The following is an 18,090-nucleotide window of genomic DNA, read 5'->3' as shown; positions in this document are numbered from 1 at the left end:
TCATCCGGAATACTTACGCAGCGAATGAATTGTATTTGTCCATAACCTAGATATTCTCTAATAGATGTAGAGTATTTTCTTTGTAAACCCTAACCATCATATTACAGGGAAAAAAATAGGTTTTCCAACACCCACAATGGTGTATTTATATGTTATTGGTAGGGGTTAGGAAGAGGATAAGCTAATGAGCTGACAAACTAATTAGCACCCCTTATGAATAAACTCGACCCAATAACTATTTCCAGCATGTTAGTTGCCCCTTGTTAGGAGAAAAATTGAATAAACATTTTCAGATGACAATAGAAACAGTTGAAAACTTCAATATATTATCAGACTCGCACACAAGAGACGTTTTAAAAACATAATTAAATAAATAAAAGTATGATCTATCTTATAATTGAACTTTTAGATTAAATGATCGTGCAAGAAGGTGGTACCACAGATTTATACAGACATGGACATGTCTTTTGAGAGTGCCCCAATTCCATATGTACTAATTACTACATTCCTTTATATGATGACATTCCAATAAAGAAGCTGACAACAATGCATATATGGAGAGAAAGCACAATCCCTGCTTTGTGCTTTCCACAGAATTTCAGTAGTACACTGGTTAAGTTGTAATAAACATTTGCTACCATTTTTCCGTTTGCCTTGAGGACCAGCCACAAACATACAAACTCATCAATTGAACAAGAAAAAAGAGAACAGTAAAAAGATCATGTAGAGCAATAGAAATAAGCATCCAAGCAAACTGTGATTCCTTTTTCTTTTCAGGAAAACGTTGCTTTTCAGTAATGTCATTGATTCCCCCTAACATATCTTCATCTCTCCTTATTTTTCTGTGGCAATAAGTACACGCCAAAGTTTCTTTTTCTTCAAATAGAATGAAGGACAAAAAGAACCTATCACTCCCCACCACACAAAAAATAAAAAGTGGAAGGACTCTCTGTGCATCAACTTTCATCATACATTTTGTATCAGGATGTTCTTTTTTAAATCCTCAAAAGAGCTGAAGAACCCTGAGAAAGTTGATATGCATCCGAGCTAATTCTTCGCTTAGGCCATAGCAATTCTCAAGAGTCTCTGATGAATTGAGAGAAGAGTGAATAACGATAAATCTTTTGATGGGTAAATCGAAATAATGAGAACTATTGAAACATATTATTCACCTATTCATCCATTTATTGCAGAATTATTACCTGAAACAACTAATATCTCTTGCATTCAGAGGTATAACAATTGATCGATGTTGCATTTCTGAATCTGTGTAATTACTTCTTGCTTGTCTGTAACCATATCCAAATAAACAAATTCCAGCAAGAATCTTCTTATATCTGGCAGAACTGCTCTGCTCCACTCCTGAAATCTTTCTAAGCATATTAATCTAGGGTCCTTAGGATCAGTTAAATTTTAGTCATATGCAGCAGCACAAATGTAACATTTTCTCAGCACGAGCAGGGATGAGTTTACCTGATTCGAGGTAGAACAAATGCAGATTTATCATATAGCAAACTCATCCCTTCTCAAGTCCTCTCATTTTGCAGGTCCTGCTCGGAAGTGTTGAGCGTCAATTTTAAGCAGTTAAACGGAAATTATCTCCATGGGAACTCATTTAAACAAACTCACTTGCTAAGAATTTTCCTCTAAATTCTGCAGCATTAGGTCCAAAACTGCATGTCTTGACTTACTGGCCTAAAAGCATCTGCTGCTTCGGAAAGAGTAGTTATGTTAGCTATAAGAAAATAGTATTAAGTATGAAATCAAACAATCAGAATCCGAAATACAGAAGCATACCTGAATATGGAGTTCTGAAATAGGATACTTCATATGAACATTAGTAATAATATCCTCCATATCCATATGAATGCGGTAATAACTCTTCAACTTCAACCCTAGAGCTAGCGCAACTCAAATTTTTCTTTATACGATGGCGGTTGATGGACTCGACCTCAGCCAAGAATATACTATAAACTGGTCTATGGTCTGAGAATCTGGACTCTCCACGAACATACGATATTTGATATAAGCCTTGACCATACCATAATATTCGATCACACCTTCATTCACAAGTCATAAGTTTTAGACGTCTAACTATTAATGGGAACAAGATATCCGAGCATTATGCACTTAAAAAAACACAAAATGATATTGTTAAAAGGATTACCAAGCAGGGGTTCTTCGTTTCTCTTTTGGGTGTGTGTCCTCTCCTGCATATCTGTCTGAATTACTTGAATACTTGTATGTCGGGGGGAAGTATATCCTTCCTTCACTCCATCCATTAAAAACGCGTCCCATCCTCTGCTCTATCCGTAGCTGTGACAATACAATTGATAAGCTGGTTGATTGTGTGACTTTAAAATCTGGTAAATAATAAAATGACGGAAAAAGGAAAACTGCTTGCGGAATATGAATAACATACCTGATCATTTGCTAACAGCACCCTCCAATTACGCATCTCCACAAGTGCCTTGGCAGTTCGGTAAGACAAGGCAATCCGATAGTTCAAATCCCCAAGCCATATAATCCGACTTCAGAAACACAAAACCAAAGTTAGGACATAAAACGAGACAAGAACCAACTTGTAGATTGTGGCCGATATCAAAATTAATGTAGACTTGACTAGATAAAAGCAAGGGCTTTACTCATGCTCGAGGATTGTTTGAGGAGAGTTGTCATCTCCTATGCCATGAACCCTTGGAAACCTTGTTTTCTTAAGAATCTCCAATACATCAGAGTTTCTCCGCAGCTCGTCTCCCTCTTTTTGTCCAGATGTTAAATGACTACAAATAAAGCAGAAGCTTGTTTGGTGCAGTGACATGCTAACTGAGATTGAGCCCTACAAATACAGTGGATTAGCATTTCTGCAAATATGCAATTAAGCAATCAAGACTTTTTACAAGATACCTTAGAAGGAAAAATACCTTGTTCCCAAGATAACCCATCAATCCTCTGCCAACACAAGATACTTTCAGGTTGCGAACATCGTCTCTTAAATCACTTCTAATCCAAATAGTTAGAAATATCCCGACCATTTGCTTACTCGCAACAAGACAGTATCTTGATTGCGATGGTTGTCTGTCTCTGTCCTCTAAAGAAATGGAACCACTATATGAAATTGGGGAATAGTGGGTTGTAACCGGTGAATCATCTGGACCATTTTCATTTTCATCATCAGAGGAACCACCCCATTGGGCATATGGATCATAATCACTTGGCCTTCCCCCAAAGACACCTCTATCACAAACACTAAATCGCCTATCAAGTTGAGCCTCCCGTGGCATTGACATTTCACTCTCCACTGCTCTCATGCTACGGCTTAGAGTCTGAAATGAGCGGCGATGGAAGAAATTAGACGGGGCGACTTCTTCTCTTATCGATCCCTCAAAGTCAGCATCTAGCTCAACGACAGGATTTGGAACCGGAGATGGGGTACGATAACCACCACTTGTTCCGGGAAGACTGTTCAGAGTTTTTCGGATGAGTGCTAGCCATTTTCTAGCTGGGCCATTATCTTCTGTGCCCAAAACATTACCAGCGTTCAAAGGAACAATTTCTTGAAACCTAGTAACTCACCAAATAAGACTCGTAATTATAGTCATTCTCTACTTAAAAGGATTTGGTCTAAACATGACAATCATTTGTTACTCACCCGAGAACATAGATGTCAGCAGGAGGTGATGTATGAAGCCAATCATCAAGACTTAAATTACTAGGTGGAGATTTTCCAGCCACATTCCATGTCGCTACAAAGACCCTGTGCCAGAAAAAATAAACATACATAAAGAAATAAGCATACTTCATAAAAATACAGCTCTAAATTTGAGCAGAATCTGATTACATTAGAAAAAAAAAACTCACCGGTAATTATTCACATCTGTAACCTCTGAAGTGTCAAGGTCAATCTTCCTTCGATGAAAACGATCAGCATTCCTTCTGTTCGACTTGTCTATTAAAAAAAAAAAATTTAAAATAAAGAAAAAAAATATGCAGATTTAGAAGTGGGGGAAACCAGTTAAAAGAGAAAAATAAAATTATTGATTCCTTGCTTATGTTGTGCATAAACAAGTGGTTCGAAGAGTATAGTGGTCCAAAGGGAAATTCTACTGAACCTGTTTTGCTTTTCTTGATAGTGGGTGCCTGTGCCTGCCTCTCTGAGAAGTTGTTCCTCCATTCATCATCAGCACCTGAAAAAGCATGGTGACATAAATTGGTTAAAGCCGCGTCATTTTTCTGTTACGACATATAACCTACATATTTGAAAAAAATGAAAAGAATACAACCTAAAACCTAGGAAAATAAATTAAGAAAACAACAAAAGAACAAAGAATAGATCTCAACAGAAGCACATGAAAATGGCAGACTTATTAGATTCCAAAGACTACCACACAAAAGCATGCACTGATTGACAAGTCAGTGAAAGTTATTTAAAACTTCCATTACTTTGCTTGTTAATTAGAAAGTAAAAAATCCAAGAACCTCAAACTCAAAATGCAAATTTCTGAATCAATTACCTCCATTGACAATATCATCAGCTTGGAAATCATCAGCTTTGTTCTTTATATTGAACCATTTCTTTACCAGACTCTTGGGCCACGAAAGCTTCATAAACAAAACACAAAAAAAAAAAAAAAAAAAAAAATGGTAACTTTGGAAACAAATTAAAAAAACAAATGCAAGAAAACAGCACTACATTCTTGAAAAAAACTAACCTTGGTTTTCTTAGAGCTCCCATCTCTCATTGTATCACAACTTCATACGATGAGAATGTACAATAATTGTGGGGATAAAGATTGAATCTTTCTAGTCCTTGTTACTCTACAGATTGAAATTTCTTGATTTTTTTCCCAAAATGGATTTGAATAAGATCAACAAGTAAACAAATTTGGGATTTTCTTTTCAATTCAATGAAGTTTAAAGATCAAGAATCAAGAAAAACACAGAACATTAGGTGATTATACTCAAATAGGTCCCAGAGTTTCATTCAAGTAATGAAAAGAAAGTAATTCTGGATAAGCAAGATGTGACAGTTGGTATACATTGTATATGCTTGTGTATAGAAACACAAAGTAGAAATTGAGACAACCCTTGTTGGGATTTACTTGTTTGGCTAGTCCAAATACATATAGAGGAAATAATAAAGGAACCAAGAACCCAAAAGAGGAAGACAGAATTTAATGACTGTTGGATTCAGGAATTGTAGAAGAAGAAGACAATGTTAAAGAGAGAGAGAGAGAGAGAGAGAAAGAGAGCTTTGTGGGGACCAAGTAAATGTTGTTATTTTCAATACCTTGTTCTGGTTAACAAGGCAAAGTAGTAGTAGTGGTAGTAGTATATCAAATTTGAAGGGGAATAAAGTACAGGGGAGCAAAAAACTCTCTCTCACAGAGGCTATTTGCCTCAAAACAAACACTCTTTTCTTACCAGTCTCGCACTTTAATATATATCCAGGGAAATAACAGTATAGCTACAGATTAAAAAGAAATGCCAGTTGGGGTGAAATAGAATGCAGTCCTATAATTTACTCCCTCATTCCCATTTTATACGGTATTTGACTGGGCACGGAGTTTAAAAAATATAAAATACTTTTAAAATTTGCGGTCTAGTAATAGATATGTGTGCGGCTAGAAATCATCTCATTAAGGGAGAAATTTAAAGTTAAATTGTTACCAAATTATGCATCATTCTTTTCACTTTATTTGAAATTTATGAAATTGAAGTTGAAGATGAAGTTGTGTTTAATTATACTTTTTGTAAGGAATAGTTGGAATAAGGTTTGAATGTACTTAACTATAACTTCAGAAGTGAAAAGTGAGTTGAAAACAAGTTATAAGCTGCTTTCCAAATTTGAAATACAATTTCAAGTTGAATTTGGAATTTTCATAGTGAAACACTGATTTTAAAATAAAGTGAAAAAATTATTCCGGAAAAATTAAATATATTTTATGGTCAAACGGGTCCTTAGTTGGGGTGAAATAGAATGTAGTCCTATGAGTTAAAAATTTTCAACAGCATACAAAGGGCTCTTTAATTTATTGGGTTTTGGAGAAGCTACGATAGGCTTTTTCTAGTGTTGGATACTAATATTGGAATAGTTTGAGTCTTCAATGTTGATTTTTGGGTTTTAGGAAAAATGAAGAATGTATTCTTTTCTCTCTCTCAAATTTCGGAGCAGTCTCTCTTAACTCTCTTCTTTGGTTTATGTTATAACTCAAAACAAAAGAACAATGTGTTGGTTTGTTGGTTTGTTTAACAAAACCAGAGGGGTTTGTATTAGCTCAAACTAAACTTTGTGTCTTGAGAAGCCAATACATTTGTCCCTATTTCAGGGTGTTTGTTCTTCAAAACATCTCATTGATGTAATTCCAAATATTTTCTGTTTCTTTTTCTTGTCATTAGATGCATGGACTCGGTAATTTAGAAGAGTTTTTGTCCAAATGGTCCATCAATTCTAAGTGATTTATTTTTGTCCACTTTCAGCCTTTTGACTATCTTTTATATTGTTATGTAGAGTGACAGCAAGAGCAACTTATGTGTTAACTTTTCTACAAAAAATTAAACTGTCTTATGTAAAGTTGCTGGAATATGATAAATCTTTGAATTTGAATTCACTGATTATATACCGGATATTGGTCATAATTCAGAAGAACAATTTGTAATCTTAGTAAGAGGGAAGGATTAATGATTTACCCGGTGTGAGAGTCATTCTCTACCTAACAACGGATATATTTTACATTCCTTTGAAATCCATTAAGCTCCCGTTTAGACATAGATGTTTTTTTTAAAAAAAAAAAGAAAAGAAAATTCAATTAACTTTTCAAAAAATTTCTAAAAACATTGCTAGTTCATGGAATTTCATTAAGCTCCCGTTTAGACATAGATTTTTTTATTTAAAAAAAAAAAAAAACAATTCAAAAAAGTTTTTGCTTGTTCATAGAATTTGATTAGTTTTTGAAAACTTTTGAAGAAAAAATTTCATGTTCCAAATACTGTGCCAATTTTTTGGCGAAATTCTTTCATTCACAAAACTTCAACGTTTTTTAAAGTAAAAATGCATGTTTAAACACAACTTCAACTTTTTTCAACATAACTCCAAAAAATTCCATTTTCAAGTTTCAATTAAGTATATGTCCAAAGGCAGCTAAAACTCTTGTTTAGACGAGTGAGGCTTGATAGTGATAAAGTACTAACTTCAAAAAAAAAAGAAAGACAGGGTACTAACTTCAAAATTATATAGAATAATTAGAAATATTTGTTTTATTCTTTTGAGGTGTGATGAGAGGTTAAAATACAGACCTTAAGTCTTATACTTTTTCGTCCTCTTATAATAAAATTCGATGAATTTAGTTCAGAATTCGTTGCTAAGTCAGAACTAAGTAGTAGCAGTGTTTTAAAAGGCGTTTTCGGGGCGAGCCCGGAGTGAGCCCTGGGGCGGGGCATACCAAAAATGCCCCGGAGGGATGGGTCGGGGCGAAAGTCCCAAAAGGCGTACGCCCAGCAATTCAGGGCGTACGTCCAGGTGTTTGGGGCGAGTTTTTTTTATTGGGGCATGTTGGGGCGTAAGCCCAGAAAACTTCTTCACATTAAAACAAAATTTGTTAAATAAGTCCTTAGTATAATGCCCAAATTCTCAAAAGTCAACATGTAATTACTCAAATGTTTTAAAAAGGAACTGAAACATTAAATTTAAAAGTCAAGACCTTTTTTATTGCTAGAATGCCTAATATATGTTCTTTTTCCAATTATTTATCTTGTCTTCTACTATCTCAAAAAAGTAACGAGCAGTCACTTGTACTTGTAAGTAGCGTATAATAGATTGTTCTAATTAGTTTTTTTGTGGGGGTGGAGCATATATATATATATATCACTTATTTATAGTTCTCTTCAATTTTTTACGCTATTTCAACTATTTAAAAGAATTTATTATAATTATATCGTTTTATAAAATACTAAAAATTAAAATCCCATAAGAACTTACGCCCGTGCGCCGGCTTATGCTTCACGAGGCGTACGTAAAACGCCCGCCACGCCTCGCCTTTTAAAACACTGAGTAGTAGGTGGATTAATTGGCAAAATCTTGAAGAAAACAGTTGGGCAGTCTCTATCCAATTTAATCTTCAAAAATCATCGGAAATTTGCAAGTGATAGCGAAATTAAATGATGAAGACGAAATGAGGTCCCAGCCAAAGATAAAGTCATAGTTGAAGTACAATACAAAAAGAAGTTAAGCACGTTGAGGAACGTAGGATCTTGTTGGAGGAATTTTAAAGTGGATTTTGCAATACTAGCTTGGACAGGTCAACTCTTCCACCATAACTACTTTATCCGACTCGTGATTGTTTATATATTTATATTTAAAGTCAGAGTATATTTGCACCATTTGTATAATGGCAGTCGACAGCGGTATATACGCATTACTTTTTTAACGAGGGATATATCAGCTCTAAATCGCAAAGTTAAGGGGTATATTTGCACCTTTGCCCTAAAAGAAAAGATCCATATATATAGGTGATATCTATTAATTGGGAACAAGTTTTAGACTTGTTAGAGAACTTCAATTATTTTTATTTTTATTTTTATTTTTATTATTATTATTGTTAAAACTTTTCGTTTTTTTTTTTTTTTTTTTTTTGGTATGATGATGACTTGAGTTGAGATTAAATGAAATAGTGAGGATTCATATAGTCGATCGCAACTTGCTTGGTACTAAAATGTAATTATTTTATTTGTTGAAATCAAATCTGGAGAGAAAATTCAACTCCGTCAGCAAAAGGGATGCCATAAGTCCAATCCCTAGCAGAGTTTGTAACGATCCGTTTGGTCGTTATTGCACTTTTGACCTATTTACTCCCGTTGACCCTTGCCTGAGCCCTGTTAGTATGATTTTGACCCCGGGGATGGGCTACACCGTTCCCGAGGTAATCAAGCGAGCTTTATTGTGACTTATGAGAATTAGAGCCTTAGAGTGAAAAAATTTAACCAATAGTTGACTTTTGGGTAAACGGGCCTTTTTAAAAAATTTGTCAATTTCGTGAGGTTCAGAGGGTCGATTATGACTTGGTGGGTTATTCGGTTTGGTTCCCGAAGCATTTGGGAGTGTTTTGTACTAATGGTTGCAAAGTTGGTTTTTGGCCGCTGGGGGGTTGACCCGGTCAAATAGACATCCGTTGGAAATTCTGAGGCCACGAGTGAGTTCGTAGCATGTTTTTACGTATGTGTGCATATCTGTTTTGTATCTTAAGGCCTCGGGTGGATGTCGGGATTTGGAGTGAAACTTGGTGAAAAATCAGAATTCTACTAGTTCTGGTGTCTCGCCACAGCGAAGCTGGTGCACCCCAGTGGACCCGCCTTGGCGAGGCTTGGTCCACAGACGCGAATGTCTGCCATTTTACTGAGACTCGCCTCAGCAGATGGTTCTTCACCGAGGCAATTTTGTGGAAGCAGAACCTCTTTCGCTGGAGCGCAAGTTATTGAACCAGAATCATTAAATGTCCTAATTCGAACCATTCTTTTCCCATTCTTAAAATTAACTCTCCAAGTGACACAAGGGCGATTTAAAGTGTATTCAGAGTTGATTCATCTTGGGGGAAGTCCCCTTCACCTTGTTCTTGTTTATTTACCTTCCTAAACTAGAAATCTATAGCGGAATCTAGAAAAGGTAGTTGGAGAAAATGAGTCTTAACCTTAAGTTTAATATTTGAATCTTGGGTTTTAAATGTGAGTTTAATTGATGGATTTAGCTAATCTAAGCATGAAATTTCATGAATTAGTAGTAATAAGCTTGAATCTCTAATTTGGGTTAATGATTTGATTATGGGAAAACTAGGGTTCATGCCTAAATTTGGGGTTTCCTTTTGAATGATGAAATTGATCAATAATTGAGTTTAATTAGCAATTGGAGAGTAGAATTGAACTTCTAGAACGTTGGGTTACCAATTCCACTCTTGTAATACCTGTTTTACCCTTATGGGTCCGATTTCCCTCTTGTCTATAGTTGATTTTCGATTCGAACAAATGCATAGCAATATGGGTATCGATAATCCCCGTTTCTAACTTAGATTTCGATAATGACTAGACTTTGAGTATTCGGAGGCTCTTCGGAAGGGCAAGGCTCACATTTGACGGTTTGTGGCACCAGCTCGGCATCAAGGTAGGTTACAGCTTACCTTTCGGTTAGACTTCAATTAGCAAAACATATGTAGAAGTTAGTGGTTGACGGAGAAAGCATGTAAGCCTTTGGGTATTAAATTGGGATGGATATTCTTAGATTGGTATTATTGTTGGATTGTGGGCTTGTCGCCTTCTTTATCGTGATTTGGCTTGTTACCACTTATGAGGTGTTGGGCCTGTTGCCCATTTTCTATGTGTGTGTTTGTGATGCATCCTTCTCTCACTTATCATCGATAAAGGAAAGAACATTGTTTAGAGTTGGTGTTGTGATGTGTGTTCATGTAGAGGCACAAATGAGATTTGATTGTGATTTACTTGATATTGACATCATGCATAGCATTCATACACATTTACATGATTCATTGACACGGACTATGACTGGTATATGGACTTCGCGGGTCCCCCATGGGTCATGAATCTGTCTGTAGCATATGTGTACAGAGACAGACATTTGGCCAGTGCATCTTTTGCATTGCATGTGCCCTCATTTACTTCATTCATCTATATCATTGACTCTGTTTTGGCATTTATATCACGTGTGTTGTTCTGATCTTGGATTGTGTTGTGATTGTACTCGACTGCTCGCATGTCTACCTTTCAGTCTCTTTCTTATATATATGTGGTCTAATTGCTGTCGGCCTATGATACCTACCGGTACATGGTGTTTGTACTAGTACTACCTTGTTGTACTCCTTTTCTGAGTGCTGAGTTTGTAGCAGGTTCCTCCTCCGCACCTCATGAGTGGTCACGAGACTCAGATTATAGAGTGTCCAAGGTAAGCTTTTGATGGATCCCGTTATTACTCGTCTTATTTTCTATTCTGAGACAGTTTCAGTATTTCAGACTTGTATTTCTAGACTTATGTGTTAGTAGCTCTTGTACTATTCAGACTAGATTCTGGGGATTTGTATTAGTCTTCCGCATGTTTAGTTATTTATGATTTGAGACTACTTTATCCTTTTATTTACCTTTTTATGTTTGGATTAGACGTTGAATAAGGGAAGGGTTAGCCCCCCCAGGGGGGTTAGTGTGGGTGCCGGCTCGATTCCACGACTTGGGTCGTGACAGAGTTTATGAGTGATTTCTTTGTTAAAAGGAGGTAAGTTCAAGGGCTTCTTTGATCGAGTAATGCACGTATCTCTTTTGTTGTCATTAAGGTCTACTTCCCCTAAGTTCAAGATGTCTCTTCCGCTTCTCTTTCACTACTTTCCTCATTGGAATGATCAAGCTCCTTCACTTATGCTCGACCCAATCCGAAACCTATTGGAATATCACCTTTTCCTCCTATTAGTGGTTTTTCTTAATCGTTAAGTTGCCTTTGCAAGGTTACTTAGTTTAACTCTATTTATGACTTTTTCTCGTATATTAATATCATTACTCCTAATGAAACTTACAAATTCATTTTGTGCAACGTTTATCTTATTATTGAGAAGGTAAAAGGTTCTTTGGTTTGGGGATTCCATTTTCGTTCTTCTTTCGATTGTTCTTTTTGTAGTAGATTGAAGCCTTCACACGCAAAATCCTGTATGAAGTCAACTTGCAGTGGAGTAATCTCCAACAAGCCATCAGGTGAATCCAGCTAAGCTAGCATAAAGTAGCCTACGATTTCTGAACTGTACCCTTCGTTTCTCGATGACAACACCAGTCGAGCACATCACGCTAGCCAGTTGACTCATGTTTTGGGGGTAGCTTATACCAATCAAATTATAGACTCTTTTGTTCATACTCAAGTGTGAATTGAAAAACACCTCGAAGCCGCACTTATAGACTCTTTTGTATATACTCAAGTGTGCATTAAAAAAACCTCGAAGTCGCACTTATGAAAAGAAAGGAGCAATAATCATTTTATTATTCTATATGAAATTTTAAGTTTGGCTCATCCATGTCCTCATCGTTATAATTTTAGCTCGGAATTGTCTTTTGTAGCTAACTGTTCAATATTACATAGGGAAAAAGTGCAAATTTGCCATTATGATTGTAACAGTTCGCATTTTGCGGGCAGGGTTAGTGCTCGTAAAAGCTACTTCGAACTTGTTGGTGCTCTTTCGGATTTTGTTTTAAAAGAGTCGCCACCTAATTTTTAGGATATTAGGAAAACCTAGCCGTGAAGGATATATTCAAATACAGTGAAAAAATCCTTCGTAATCCAAAGTTCCAAGTAAGGGTTCTGATGATCCCCTGGGGAAGGTGTTAGGCACCCCAGTATTAAGGATCCGTTCTATACGGTTGACCTTCGAATTCCAATGTATGAGTATTTGCATGAACTGTTTATTTAGTGTTTATTCCCGCATTTAAAAATCTGTCATTCTTTGCATATCATTTTGAGAAAAAAGGTTTGAACATATTCCCTTTATATATAGGGTACTTAGATTCGGATTTGTAATATCCAGATAAGAATAACCTCCCTTTATATATAAGGATGGTATATTTTGTTTGTAAAGAGAGTATAAAGTTGTCCTCTTTTTATACATGTTATTTATAAAGAATGTAAAATTGTTACGTTTAAGTATACATAATTTTGATCCATGCTTAACTCATACTTGGTTTGGGCCGGTCCGTTTAATACATTTAGAATGCCTTATCTAAGACTTAGCATAGACAAACGCTTTTTGTTTGAAGTGTATTTGCTTTTAAGAAGGTGCATTTTACTATTACAAACTTGAAGACTTGGTCTTGAGTTTAATTTCAAAATTATAACATTTGCCTTATGACAACAAGAAAGTCTGTCCAGCCTTGGCCCAAAGAGAATTTTAAATTTTTCAGAAAATTTCACTTTTTAAACCAGTTTTTTATTTAAGTGGGCCTCAGCCCAAAATCTCCTTTTATCTCTTTAAACCTGTTTTGAATTCCAAGTCTTTAGTCCAATTTAAAATTCAATTTTTAAACCTTTGTAAGGTTTGTTTAAAAGGGCTGATTTGAGATAAAAGTGTCATAATACTTTCAGAATATTGAAATCCCTTTTTATAAATCATTTTCATCCCTTTATTAGTATTTATAAAACTGTGCCTAAATTATTTTATTAATTGTCTGCTCGGGTTTAGAAAACGTTATACCAATCGCGATTTAAAAGTTGTTTGGGGACCTAAAGTCATCTAAACGGCATGTGTACCGTTGTCCTAAGACAGATAGTTCATAAACATAAAGATTTCACTAGTATAATATGACTTTTTTTACAAATTTTTTGTACAAATACCAACAAGGCTCAAATAAAAGAAAATGAATCAAAATAAAAAAGATAAGGGAAGGCTAGGGGCGTACCTAGCCCCTAATTGGCCATTTTCACCCATGGTTGGGCCTTCTGCGCACCCGCTATTTAATTCCATCTTCGAGGACTCAATGTCTTCGAAAAAGAATTTTCCTATTGGGCTAGGTAGGCTGTATCTTGACTCAAGTGGTCATGCAGTGAGGAGGGGGGAAAAAAAAGGGACCCGGTTAGTTTATAGATACTGAACTCATCATAATTACAACTATACAAATATATATACATATATCAAGCACATTCACAAGTCATGTATTTAAAGGACTCACACACATGTATTATTGGGCTTCACTGACAAGGATTCAGATAGTGAAAAGAGAAGAGTCGTTGCCACCCGTATTCCCGATGCCGCACAAGTTCCAAGGGGTTTCATGAACCCCAGGCATGGATGGACACCGGGGGAAAGGCTAAGACCAGGTCCCTAGATCACCTCTGTTTACAAACCAGCATTGCCATAATAGACAAGGTGACACAGAGAATCCACATTCATGCATAGGCATAGTATTAGATGAGTGTAAATTGGATATATATTCCTCGTTCAAACATGCAATGGGTGTGTAAGAATGAAATAAAATACGGGGCCGTAGGATGAATCGGAGCACAAGTAGTAGTGTATAGACATGGGTAGCAGGATAAAACCAAGTGCATGATTGCGGGATGACACGGAATCGGTCACAAAGACATATATATATATATGGAAACGAAGTAAGGACCAAAAACACATGAACATGGATGAAACAAATGGAAATCGGTGTCACAAAGATGTGAATATGGGATCAACGGAAAGCGAGAAACTAATATATATAGTTAGGGTCGAACAAAGCCAACATAGCATGTAAGCATTAAGTGAACAGAGGCAAGAACCAAATCACACAGTCATGAGATGAACAGAGGCAGTTGCGACATGTAGATGAGAAGGAAGCAAAGACAAAACCAAAATCATAGTCCTGGAATGAATAAGAACAACTTCAACTATAGATATGGCTTAGACAGAGACAAGTTACAAATGCATGGCCATGGAGATAATGAAAAGCAAAACTGAAATTATATACATAGCATGGATAAGAGCCAGTGAAGTTGTAGATATAACACCATTATAACACAAATATGAATCCAATAGTGATCACAATATGGGCAAGGATGCATATGATTTATACCTAGTCAAGACAAGATCACACAAGCTCATGATAGCATTCTTTGATAGTTCGATAACCATCATTCAGCAAATAACTAATGTATAAAGGGTGTCCATATGTTTTGTGGATACAAAGACACACGGGTGATTACGGCTAGGGCCAAGTCCTTCTAGTTAGGCAAATCACGTACGCAGCAGACACACAAAGTGGACGGTTATGTCCCAGCGAATGTGATGTTCCTTCTAATATACAGAGTCAAAGTTCAAGGTGCTTGAGCATGCAAGGGAAGTGCAGGTAGAAGTGAGAAAGCAAACATAAATTTAGGTGCATAGAAATGGTATAAGAAGTGATTCTCCGGTTAAACTTGACAACAACACATGGTTAATAGGAAGAACTCACAAGAATCAAACATCAGAAAAGAGTAAACAAAGAAACAAGAGCAGCCTGGGGGTGTCAACACCAGCAAGTTCTATAAAATGTTACAAAGATAGAAACAGCTTAGGTGTCTTTTATGATCCACATTTTAGTTAAGGCAGGTATCAAGATCCCAGTCTCAGATGTTTTACCAAACCAACTACCAGTTACATAATCTCTTAAATGGTGCAGTAGATCAGTGCAGTAGATAAGATAAGTTTAAATAATAGCATTAGGTCATGTGATTCAGATTGTCAAGATCCAGACTCCAATTTACTCAGATCCACAACAACAAGCATACATATAGCCATTATAAAATAAGCAAAGAGGAAAAGGATAGGATGACATGGCTTCACTCTTCTACTAATCATGCTTCTACCTCTGCCTCTCATGGAAAAATATGGGCATACATAGAGAGACATAGTGCAAAGTAAGCAAGACAGCAAGTGCACTGGGGAAAATGAGGGGAATAACCATGGAAATGAGCTAATCATGCTTTGATTCAACCTCTCAATCACATATAAAATAATTTCAGGCAGATCAAGCCCTTAACAGGACATATATCATGCTGGAGGTTAACTCATCATTCTTAAGTGTAGAAAACTGAAGCTTCATTTAAACAACTATACATTTTTAGATGCATTCATGGCAACATTATATTGAAATTGTCATAGAACTCCACATGCTATCCATTCTAGGCATACAAATAATGTTCAAGCAAGGGAGCCAATTCTAAGGGAATAGGACATTTAGATGTCTAGTTAAGCATGATACATATTCATGTGATGAACAAGATGGAGGGGAAAGGTCTCAAACATGCTGGCATACAAGGAAAAGGTCACAGAAACCAAGTAAAAGCAGCAGGGCCAAAAATCATGCAGCACTTAAGCATTATTTCAAACTTTCAGGAGAATTTACACCATACTTAGTATTTTCTAAGCAGATAAGTAGGTAAATAAGACCATCCTCCATAAAATGAGGCACACTTGTCATATATAAACATAGAATGGCATTTCTAGGCTAACACATGGGAAGAAGACATAGGCACAGTGTCATGGATGATCAGAAATGCACACGTGACTCATTCTTTACTTAAAATGAACATCATGAGAGTTTAAAGTGCAGAAATTATATTCAGATAAAACATCCATGGCTATCATAGGTAGTTTAGGGCATCACTAGACATTACAAGTCAGATGAAGGCATTAAATAGGCATACAAACAAGTTTATGGTCCTTTTTAAAGTTAACACCCATCTATACTGTGCTTGGGATCAAATAAGCGTCAAGGCAGGTGAAGAATATTCACTTAAAGGCTGATCAAAAGCATGATAACATCCACATAAGGTAATTCAAGCAAAGTTTAGTCAAGGGTAAGTAAAGGCATGCTCAAAAGGACCATTCTAGTCAATCTCTAGGCAACCCACGTCTTTGTCTTAACATGTGGGGTTCTAACAATAGAATTCAACTCATGCTATGGCCATCTCAATATGCTACTAACCCCAGCTACCAACACTAGAGACACTATAACTACCATATGCACCAAACTAAATGAGACATGGTGACAAATGCACAAATAAAGACATGTACTTGACAGTAGAGGGCTAACAGGTTAAAAGATTGACCTGTACTATCATCTTTTAAACACAAAGACTGATCCCAATGGACTCTATGGACTTTGAGAAGGAACATGACACCACACGATCACATATTTGCAGGTGTACAAACCAATTTAGATTATGTAATCAAAATGACACTCTCATTAATGCCTCCTCGATTTCTTAACAAACAACAAGAACTATTATAGTGATTAATTGCGCTAACAATCTACATTTCGATCATTCTTTCACACTTAGAAAAGATAAACAAATTTACCATGTTCACCGATCACCGGTGACTAATAGCTAAGTGAAGGTATATAAACATATCAACAAATCAAGCCTGTGCCTTATCAAACGATAAGCAATATACAAACATTACTAAAATCATACGAAACTAGCATGTAAAGACCATTAACTATTAGACTAAGCTAACTAAACATATATAAACACATAAGTGCTATTAAACCATCCAAGCCAAAATAAAACTGAAAACTAAAGCTAACTAAAGGAGAATTATCTATTAATCAATAATGTCTAGCAGCTAAATGAAGCATGTATAAATATGTCAACAAATCAGATCCAGGCATTATTAAGCATGAACTATATGACATATTCTTTGAAATCGGACCAAACTACACTATAAACCTATAGAGACCATTAACTGTCAAACTAGGCCAACTAAACATACATAAACACTGAGATGCTATTAAACCATTTAAGCTAAGATAAAACTGAATTTAAAACTAACTAAAGGAGAATTATTTACCTTTTTTTAATGTAGCCGATATCAAGAATCGAACAAGAAGCCTCCTTGTTTCCAAATCTCGAACCCAAACCACAAGGGAAAGAAAACACAAAAGAAATATAAGCTTTTGAAACTGGAAAAAGAGTTTTAAAACAAAATTATACTTAGTTAAAGCTTAGGTTTTGAGTTAACTCAAGATTAAAGCCTCTTATCTCGTTTTTCACCTCCTTCTTTATGTGAATTATGGGGTTCTATTTATAGAGCCCCAAAAATGCTACAAAACTTCAACCCACCGTTGTGGGACTTGTGAGTTTTCCCACAATTTCCACTTAGATTCATCCTTATACGGTCCAGATCGAAAGGAAACTACAATCAACGACTTTATTTACCTCTCAAACAATTGTAAATTGAAGAAAAATAAAAGAAAAGCAAAGGATTGTACTTTTAGGGTGCGTTTGGACTATTTTTGTGAAGAAAAAGTATGGAAAAGGACGAAGCCATTAATGCTTCGTCCTCTCCTCTGATTTTCCCATGCTTTACAACACATTTTACGATGGGACGTGATGAGATTGGGGGGGGGGGGGGGGAGCCGCCCTCCTTTCTTTTTCCTTTTCTCATATACCCTTAGGGTTTTGAGTTGTGAGAAATGAGGAGGGTGACCGGTGTTTTACCCCTCTTTAAGCGTTACATTGGCCGGGTCGGTCCATTATAGGCTGGACCTGGTCCTCAGTTTAAAAGAAAGGAGAGGGGGGACCTCATACACGTA

At 36.1% G+C, this 18,090-nt stretch overlaps 2 protein-coding genes across 6 annotated transcripts in view; one reads left to right on the top strand and one right to left on the bottom strand.

Annotated features, from left to right (window-relative positions):
- LOC132051855 (uncharacterized) overlaps positions 1–18,090 on the top strand; it is a 60,656-nt gene that overhangs the window by 14,760 nt on the left and 27,806 nt on the right. The window lies entirely within an intron of this gene.
- On the bottom strand, positions 560–5,419 carry LOC132051827 (type I inositol polyphosphate 5-phosphatase 4). 5 transcript variants are annotated; one of them, XM_059443096.1, is made up of 13 exons: positions 4,713–5,419; positions 4,515–4,602; positions 4,113–4,187; positions 3,862–3,949; positions 3,653–3,757; positions 2,925–3,564; positions 2,646–2,839; positions 2,423–2,531; positions 2,168–2,316; positions 1,798–2,060; positions 1,474–1,711; positions 1,203–1,362; positions 560–1,086 (listed from the first exon to the last, which is right to left on the bottom strand). In XM_059443096.1, exons 1-10 carry the CDS (start codon positions 4,740–4,742, stop codon positions 1,838–1,840), a joined length of 1,701 nt encoding a protein of 566 aa, XP_059299079.1. In that variant the 5' UTR covers positions 4,743–5,419; the 3' UTR covers positions 560–1,086; positions 1,203–1,362; positions 1,474–1,711; positions 1,798–1,837. The 5 variants fall into 5 exon arrangements, with proteins under 5 accessions (XP_059299079.1, XP_059299072.1, XP_059299063.1 ...); XM_059443089.1 differs by having other exon boundaries at positions 1,203–1,373; positions 1,474–1,708; XM_059443080.1 differs by having other exon boundaries at positions 1,203–1,369; positions 1,474–1,708.

The sequence above is a fragment of the Lycium ferocissimum genome, chromosome 1 (genome assembly GCF_029784015.1).
Source record: "Lycium ferocissimum isolate CSIRO_LF1 chromosome 1, AGI_CSIRO_Lferr_CH_V1, whole genome shotgun sequence".
NCBI lineage: Eukaryota > Viridiplantae > Streptophyta > Magnoliopsida > Solanales > Solanaceae > Lycium > Lycium ferocissimum.
The sequence above is the reverse complement of the archived record's forward strand: the minus strand, read 5'-3'. Positions and strand labels throughout refer to the sequence as shown.

Bases quoted from the DNA above. Each gene is read 5' to 3' on its own strand.
- LOC132051827 (XM_059443096.1), bottom strand. From the start codon at position 4,742: ATGAGAGATGGGAGCTCTAAGAAAACCAAG. The intron at 4,603-4,712 runs GTTAGTTTTTTT...TTGTTTATGAAG, and splicing joins GGAGCTCTAAGAAAACCAAG to CTTTCGTGGCCCAAGAGTCT. The intron at 2,317-2,422 runs GTATGTTATTCA...GTATTGTCACAG, and splicing joins TGCTGTTAGCAAATGATCAG to CTACGGATAGAGCAGAGGAT.